Here is a 9,570-nt window from a genome sequence, read left to right on the forward strand (position 1 = left end):
TAAATATACTTCAAAAGGCTTTTCTACCATAATTTATGAACTAATAAGGATGAAACTTTCCTATGTATGGCATCAATGAATGGCTATGGATTATTAGACCATGTATCTTTTGCAATAAATCTAGCAATGAGAAGCTTAGCACTAGGTAGAACAAGTATATCTTTTGTTTAAAAGTTTGTGGCCATTAACTTGGCCCTTAATTTTTGTTTGGTTTTGAAAACAAAACAATGATTCATTAGAATTAACGACAAGTTTTGAAGCATTGATTCAAGCTTTGATTTGGCATAGACATGATTGCATTTGTTTCGAAATCCAATGGTAGAGTCCTTGGAAGCGCACTTCATCGATGATGTTAGCATACCACCTCTCTTTGTGGGTGGGAGCCTATAAAAAATCAATTATCTATGTGGGTTGGCAGGATATGGGGAGTTGATTGTGTTGCTACCCAATCTTGTCAAGTATCAAGTGCAACAGGTTGTGAATCTCCAATCGACTGACTTACATTTTGATGTTACATTTTGGATTTATTTGGATGTCATGGGAATGTGACTAGTTTGAGCCTAAGGTATGCATCTACTATTGTGTGTATAGGCTTATCTTGCCCCTTTGTCTAGAATCTTAAATGATGCTACTTAATGTAGGCACATTGATGAGTAGTTCCAAATTCTAGGAACTAGTAAAAAGCAACATTAAGGTTTAAGGGTGCCATTAAAGTAGGCACATTGATGAGTACTTCCAAATGCTAGTAGCTAGTAAGCACACATTAAGGTTTAACGGTCGATTCTTGCATAAACATTAAGAAAATGATTTCTTTAAATATAGAAACCCTCATGGGATATGTCGAATAACATGTGCAAGGGTCAATGTTTAGTAAGAAGCATACCAAGCTATTGAGGATGTGTTGCTTTGAAACACCATTCCCCTTTTTGGTCTTTAGAGCTTTATTCCCTATTGCTAAAGTACTACATAAATTACCCAAAAATATAATATCTTAACGCTTAAGCACTTCACATTGCTTTGTAGTAGTAAAGCAAAAGCTTATATCCTCCATTACAAAAATCCAGCCCATAAGTTGATGATGGCAAAGTATATGAGCTCTTGGAGTTCTTTCAAAGTACATCAACTTAGATAAATAAGATAGATAAAGATTTGATATATTGCCTAGGCTAGTGATGTTTGTAACAAGAATGTGAGATTGTGAGGCAAACCTTACCACCAATTCCCTTTTGACTTAAAGTAAACAAATGCATTCTCAAAAAGTTTTTTTCAATGTCCCACCTTTTGAAAGCATGTAATTGCCTAAGCTTTTGAGAAGAAAGTCAAAAAAAAAAAAGGAATTGCCTCCTCTTTGCATTTCCACTTGTGAAAAATTCTTTGTTTATCCTCATGTTGTCACTTCCTAGCTTAGTTTACCTTATAATTTGTGAATGAAACTATGACTCCTAGCATGAATGGATGAAACGTCATGGCTAGCATTGTAGGCAATGTATGGGTACGGATTATAAACAATCAAAAGCTATAAAGATGAGAACTTGCCCCAAGTAAGTGGCGAGCTATCCCATCCAAGTGGCTCAATTCCTATTTGTGTGGTAGACAATCTAAAAGACAGGGCTAAACATCCCATCAAATCAACTATCTCATCTCCACTTGTGTGTTCATTGCCTCATCTCTATTTGTGGTAGTCCAACTTGCTTTAGGCTACTTGAGGATGATATGTGTAGCATCAAGTACCCTCACACATACATGTAGGAACCTACCTAGGCACATGTATTCTATTTATGTTTGTCTTTACACACACACATCTCTCTCTCTCTCTCTCTCTCTCTCTCACACACACACACACACACACACACACACACACACACACACACACACAATTGTGGATTAGCTTCATGATGATTCATGAGCTAAGAGGGGACCAAATCCATAAAAACTTATAAACTTTCCTTAACTTACTTGACATAAAGAACCAAGCTAGTCATGTAGATGACGAAGTGCTTAGCAAAGTTTTGCTATGGTCTGAAGTATCTATTGGCGAGCTCGTTTTACCTTCGTACAATGTGACTACTCACTATACGATCTTGTTTAGGGGTTTATAATCGAGACCACGCAAACACTTTACCGTCAACTATAACCCTATTGGGTGTGGCTAAGTTGTGTTGTGCATATGTCAACTATAGTGTGCATTTGCTAATGTTCTATCTAAATCTCAACAAGTGCTCTCAACTCCCCAAGCAAGCAATCATTTCATGTATAGATGTATAGGATCATGGGCTCAAGGCCTAAAACTCATAAGTGTGACCTTCACAATCTAGCAACTTTATCCCAACTTGTTGTGTGTGTCTCATGTTACCAGCAACCTTTTTGGTTATGCTTGATAAGATGGTAGTACAAGCTTTTGGTCTCCTTGTTGGAGCACCATGGTAGTTGAGGCTATTACATTCGTGTCTCGAGGGTCGTGTAGTGCTTGTAGCCACACTTTTCTTGAAAGACTATGATGCTTTATTTGTAGGAGTGACTAGATAACTAACACATCTGTGTGTGCACCTAGACCATAGAGACATGCCCCGCGTCACAAGGCTTGTGATTTTTCTAGCCCGTTGAAAGAGAAACTATACCGTGTTTGTGGGCAACAAAGACCATTCATGTTTCATGGCATTGTCTGCCTAGCAATATGCCTATGTGCAATGATGAACATTCATGTTTTAGGACATTCTCTGCTTGCATTATACCCATTGTACAAGCTCCTTTAGGTGGGGAGTGGAGTTGTAAGCCTAGAAGTTTCAAAGGGTGAAATGTTGTGGAAATTTCGATAAGGATCATTCGGCAATTCAATCCAAATGACATGTATGGATCATTAGTGTCGTTGTTAAATCCAAGACTAAAAACTTTGGCAAAAGCAAAAGTACGGTGTCTTGCAAGGTGGCTATAAATAAATTACAGGCCTGGATGATGTTCATAATGGCTACGTGCAAAGCTTCTTATGGGCCATTAATTGGGAAAGAGGAGTTAATTCGGAAAGAGGAGAGGAGCAATAAAAATGTAGTTCAAGTTTGATGGGGATGGCAATCAATTTTGGTGAGAAGCTATTTAGTTGATCCTATGTGTGTGTGCTTGCTTTGGAGTGGTGCTTACATAATCTCTCAATGGTGGCCCAACAAGATCCAAAAATCTTTGAGTATCTCGTGGTGAAAACCCCCACATCTACATCTACAGTAGAAGCTAGAACAAATCTTGTTGGGCATATAGATTAAGTTATCATATCCTAGTTCCTCTTGCACATAGACACACAGTTCCCGCGCGCGCGCCCCCCCCCCCCCCCCCCCCCCCCCCCCAAAAAAAAAACAAAACAAAAGAGGGCTCTTCTTCTTCTTCTCTTTCTCCACCTACTACCTAGTATCCACCTCTTCACTCACTTCCAAAACCCACTCTCTCATGCACACGCTCACAAGAAAAGAAATGGCATTGTACGTTTTGTTCATAGATATAGATATGCTCCTATGGCCTCACATCCCAATCATAGGTAAAAGAGAAACCTATGAGGCTAATTAGGGTGCATTGATGATAGGAGAGATTGTCTCTCTCTTTTCTTTTTTTTTTGGGATTGGTGTGTGTGTGTGTGTGCGCGCGCGCGCGTTGTGTTTCTAGAGAGGAGGGGAGGCCGGCTTGGTGGAAATGAGGGAAGCGAAGGCTACAAGAGACAAAAGCCAAGGTGCTGAATAATTTTAGGCCCCCTTAATGGCCCTCAAGCCACGTGAGAGGAGGCCTTCATCACACAAGGGTAGTGACAACAACACTCAACAAAACCCCCCCCCCCCCCCCCCCCCCCCCAAAAAAACCCACAAACCAAAAAAAAAAAACACACACACACACACACAAACACTAGGTAGTAAATCTCTCTCCAACAACAACACACACACACGCGCCCACAACCAACCCCCCCCCCCCCCCCCCCCACAAAACAAAAACCCAAAAAACAAAAAAACACACACACACACACACACGGTAGTAAATCTCTTTCCAACACACACACACACATTCTCTCTCTCTCTCTCTCTCTCTCTCTCTCTCTCTCCCCCCCCCCCCCCCCACACCCCATGTCTCTCTCATTATCATGTGCACGGTCTTTAGTGAATGATAGCCCATCAAGGAAAACTCCATAGAGTGTGAGAACCCCACCCCCCCCCCCCCCCCCCCCCCCCCCTTCTCTCACAATCACTCACACTCTGAGTCTCTCTCTCTCTCTCATAAACACACACACACGCGCGCGCGCGCACACGAACACACTTGAAAATGCTCTTATCATATGGATATATAAATACAGAGGGCTTGAGTAATATTGGAATCGGAAGCTTCCCATTGACCTCATCTGTTCTCCTCATCTCCAATTTTGGAGTGAAACCAGCGTGGGCGCTTCCCTCCCTCCGCCCCCATATCTCTCTCTCTCTCTCTCTCTCTCTCTCTCTCTCTCACACACACACAGCGACACACACACGTGCATCTCTCTCTCTCAGCTCTCTCTCATACACAGACTCACACATACACGCGCAAAACTATGTGCCAATTCACGGCCTCTGCGTGCCCTGAGGAGCCGCCTTCTCTGCCCAATTGTAAACAGATGATGGAAATGGCTTTAGAGTGTGATCATGATCAGAAAAGAAACATAGAGGAAGCAGAGCCTTTAATGGCAGCGCCGCATCATAACGCGGATCTCAATCGGTCACCTTCGGCATCGGAGGTAAGCTCTGATGCAATTTTATTTCATTCCACAAAGAGTAAAGCTAAATCCACAAGTTCACTGGGGTTGCTTTCCTCATTAGGAATTTGTGACGAGGAGTCAGAACAAAATGCAATCTCGATGAATATTATAATATGAATTATTTTCTGAAGGCAGCAATTGGGTGTTAGGTTTCTTTGGCAAAAAGCTGGAATTTTGAACCCCATTAAAACTTTTGCTTGTTGTTCAATCACATTTCTACATCCTTTTGTCATGTGCATTATCCACATTATGATGAAACCATGAACCAGAATCTACATTTTTAGGCTTTTTTCAAATGGCATCAGAAAATTATTCCTCTTGTGAGCTTGGTTTTTGTTGAGTGTATGCCCCTTGCTTTTCTTCCCTTATTTCATTTGCTCCTATATAGCTTGCACTGAAAGTGGTGAATATGCATGTGTATGCGGATGTAGTATGTCGCCTGTCTGCGGACATCTCTGATCATCTACTGTAATGTAGACACAATATCCCAATTGTCTGCATGCATATGTATGTTTTGTCTGTGTTTATATGCATGTATTGGTTAACATATGTATATGTAGGTGTTTATGAAGACATTGTATAGTCATTCTGATGGATTTTGAGTTTATATGAAAGAAAGGAGAAACATGCATAGTAGTACATTCATTGGTATTGTATAATGTGGAATTTTCATTGATCAAATTCTTGTGTCCTTTTGCATCTGCAGGTTCTCGAAGAGTTGAAGGAAATGGGAAAGATAGGAGGCCCAATGGTATGTTTGGGACTACTTTTATATGGCAGAATGGTAACCTCTATGTTTTTCCTGGGGAGGCTAGGTGAGCTAGAGCTTGCCGGAGGCTCTCTAGCCATCGGCTTAGCCAACATCACATGCTACTCAGTGCTTTCGGGGCTTGCACTCGGCATGGAACCCATATGTGGCCAAGCATTTGGCGCCAAGAAGTGGAGCCTTATGGGTCTTGCTCTGCAGAGAACTATTCTTGTCCTACTTTGCTTTTGCTTGCCCATCGCTTTTCTCTGGCTTAATATGCATAGAATTTTGCTTTGGTGTGGTCAAGATTCTGCCCTCAGCGACATGGCAAGTACGTATCTTCTTTACTCGCTCCCCAATCTTGTTGCACAAGCGATCCTAAATCCTCTACGCATATACCTTCGCACACAGACCATTACCTCCCCCCTTGCCATATGCACATTTGCAGCTCTTCTGCTGCACCTCATCATCAACTATGCTCTTGTTGATGTGTTCGGCATGCGCATTGGAGGCGTCGCTCTCGCCGCATCATGGACTGATTTCAACCTTGTGTTATTCCTCTTGTGCTATCTTTGGTTCTCTGATATGCACAAGAAGACATGGGATGGGTGGTCTCTTGAATGCCTCCGTGATTGGAAACCTCTCCTTTACCTTGCGGTGCCAAGTTGCCTCTCTGTTTGCTTGGAGTGGTGGTGGTACGAGCTCATGATCGTGTTTTCAAGCTTCTTACCAGACTCACAGGCAACAGTAGCGGCAATGGGAATACTAATCCAAACTACATCTCTTGTATACATCTTCCCTTCTTCTCTTAGTCTCGCCGTGTCAACGCGAGTAGGAAATGAGCTTGGCGCAAATCGCCCGGTGAAAGCGCGTTTTGCGATGCTGGTCGCTGTTGCATGTGCGTGCATCTTAGCAATCCTTGCAATGACATTTACCACTACAATGAGGCATGTGTGGGGGGCTATCTTCACAAGCAACCCTCATATATTATCGCTTGTTGCCGTTGCCATGCCGATAGTGGGGCTTTGCGAGCTTGGGAACTGCCCGCAGACAGCTGGTTGCGGTGTATTGAGAGGAAGTGCAAGGCCAAGCACAGGTGCGAACATCAATCTAGGCTCCTTTTACATAGTGGGCTTGCCTGTAGCATTGGTACTTGGGCTCAAGATGGGATTTGTGGGGCTTTGGTGCGGTCTCTTGGCAGCGCAAGCAACATGTGTCCTTCTCATGCTGTATGTGTTGAGGAAAACAGATTGGAATCTACAAGCAATGCGTGCGCAAGTACTGACAGGCATGTGTGAGGGGGACACTAATCAGCAGGCTGTGCCATCGCTCGAAAAGGGATGCGAAGGGGGAGCCGAGCATGAACTTGAACACTTGGTTCTGGTCAAGATTGAGACATGATGATCAATGTACTGGTGTAATGGGTAAATGCAGGCTATGTGCAAATAGAAATGCAAGCCTATAGCAGATTATTTGTCAGCAAAGCCGGAGGCACCAGCACGGATGAGGCTGACATGGTGGAGGAAGGGGCAGGTTTAAATCTTTTAACTTTGTGGGCACCTCTTCCAGCTTCCACTTAATTAAGAGAAGGCTATGGAAAATCCTGTACACAAATGATAGTAGAAGCGTACTTAGCCATACTCTCTAACCTGCTAAATTTCCATTGAAGGGCTGTGTGGCCTTGTTGATACCATATTAACCTTTGCTGCAGCCTGCCAAAGCAGCTACCAGATCTTAGCACTGCATTGAAATTGCCTGCATTATCGCCGCGGATGCTATTCACTCGTTGTTGGCGCCAAATTTTGGTAGCTCATTAGTTCTGCCATGTCAAACTAATTAGAAGAGGATTCAGATGTGTATACTTTGTAACCTTGCCTATACTTAAGTAAGCTGATGGGTTATTTTGTGAGTGGTTCCATTGTGCCACAGTAATGTTTTTTTGGGTGTGTTTGATATAGCTAGCATGCTCTAGACCAAAGAGTGTAGGTGCGTTTCAACGAAAGGGCAATCCTTTTGAGGACTTAACTTATCACTTCCGCGTACTCAGCACCTCTTGGCCAATTGGCCACATTGTTATTAATCCACATCATGTTCTATCTTGTGTTCTGTAAACTTTGTGTGTGTGTGTGTACGTGCGTGCGCACGTGCACACACGTGCCCACGTGCATGTGTGTGGACATGGGACTAAGGATGTAGTCACACGAGTACACCTAGTATTGTAACTATGCCAAAATCAGCTTAGTTTCAAAAAGACTTGCATAGTTGCACATAAGAACTAAGAGTGGACACCATCCATTCTCATGGTTGTCTTTTAACTTCTCTAATGTCACACCGGCGGCGCCACCTTATTAAGTTGAAAGCTCACCTTTAAAAAATCTCCTAGTAAAAGAACATCTATGTTCACTTGGTGTAGCATCATTGATATAGCATTTTCTTAAAGCCAAAAGTTAATGTTTTCTTTCCTTTAAGAGAAGCACCCAATGATAAATATTGTTAGAATGGCATCTACCAATTCATGGCTTCAATTTCAAGAGAGCTAATTTGAAGAAGAAAAATCACCAATTCATTTTTGTGGACCCTTGGGGTATCAACAGCACAGAAGAAAAAATATATGAAAACAAAAGAACGTTTATGACTAGTCGTGGAATCAATCACCAACATAGTGTTGTATATCCCTCCTCAAACTGATATCTCTAGGAGAAATAATAGGTCACACTATAAGAGGAGTAGCAGCATTTTGGGTGGCCCAAATGAACACCTTTATTTTTTACTTGCATAAAACAATGAAACACCAATTGTTTTTTGGAAGAGTATACAAAAAAACCAAAGAATTGAAATTGAATTTACTTTACGTTGACAATTTAATATGCAAAAGATCGACTATTTAAAAAAGTTACAAATAAAATGTAAATTGTTGTATATACATTATGCCACATTGGGACTTTACGAAAGTTTGGACAAATATTTTTCTATCTAATCCTCCTCGATCTCATCCTCATCGAGAGACACGTACTTTTGATCACCTTGACTCTACACAAACCCAAACCAAATTAAACAATTATCAACAGCTCAAAACAATTGATATAAAATTACTTGTTGAAACTTGCCGCTTGTAGTGATCCAACCGCCGCGTCGAATTACTCACAAGAGATGCGGTTATTCTCGAATAACCATCGCCAAGTATCAAATTCTCTATGGCGCTCCCGATACTTGATCATCTCCCTGGTTGGTCGAGTAAGAGTGATATTTTCTTAAGTTAGCAATAATAAACAAATTATCAACTACAATCTTTAAAATCATCGATCGACATTATAATAATCAATCTTACATATTTGTCCTTCCACGTTGCCTTGCCTCCTGAGCCATAGTGCGTGGATGTTTGCCTGGCACGAGCTTGTGTTGTTGTTTGTAGGATAAGCCCGTCGCCGCCTGATCGCTCTTTTCGTGCATTGCCCACTCCCACTCCGTATCTATCATGTTCCCACCACGATAGCTCCTGTCTGGATCTCTAACCTGGTTGGCTGCTGCGCGTCGCACACTAGACTGCTTGTTTTTCAGAAAAAAATTTATATAGCCCTCCAACCACTGTTGTGAAAAACGTTGATCGGACGCATTTGGAAATCTAGCTAGCAGCGCGTCCTCAATGTAGCATGCATGATCGGGCAGCTGGTCTCTAAACTTTACAAAACAGTTCTTATATGTTGAATGAATAAAAATTTGTAGATGGCATCGATATGCCTTATCCTATGCTGTGCCGAAGTCCACCTCGTCGCCATATATAACCCTGTAGTAGCATCCATGCATGTCTGGCATGGACGCGTCAGTATCCTCGTCCTCTACATCAGGGGAGGCATGCTCTAAAAGTGGGGCTCCGTTCTCCCGTCACTTCCAAAACAGGCGAAGCCACAAGATCCGCCGTCGCTACGTCTCTCATGGCGCTCGCTGCCTTGAGACAAGCATCGACGCGCTGCTAAAGGAAGTTCGTCGATGGTGTTCTGGTGAAGTAGGAGTGGAATGGAGTGACGTAGGACCCTGTGATGCGATGGGAGTGGGGCCTTGCGAT

General features: G+C 42.5%; 1 protein-coding gene across 1 annotated transcript; it reads left to right on the forward strand.

The window, feature by feature from the left end:
• Positions 1–4,334: 4,334 nt before the first annotated feature.
• Positions 4,335–7,418, forward strand: LOC147460039 (protein DETOXIFICATION 48-like). The gene is made up of 2 exons (XM_086511194.1): positions 4,335–4,738; positions 5,466–7,418. Exons 1-2 carry the CDS (start codon positions 4,556–4,558, stop codon positions 6,906–6,908), a joined length of 1,626 nt encoding a protein of 541 aa, XP_086367320.1. The 5' UTR covers positions 4,335–4,555; the 3' UTR covers positions 6,909–7,418.
• Positions 7,419–9,570: the final 2,152 nt, after the last annotated feature.

This window comes from Adiantum capillus-veneris, chromosome 4 (assembly GCF_014529385.1).
Source record: "Adiantum capillus-veneris isolate H3 chromosome 4, ASM1452938v2, whole genome shotgun sequence".
Classification (NCBI taxonomy): Eukaryota; Viridiplantae; Streptophyta; class Polypodiopsida; order Polypodiales; family Pteridaceae; genus Adiantum; species Adiantum capillus-veneris.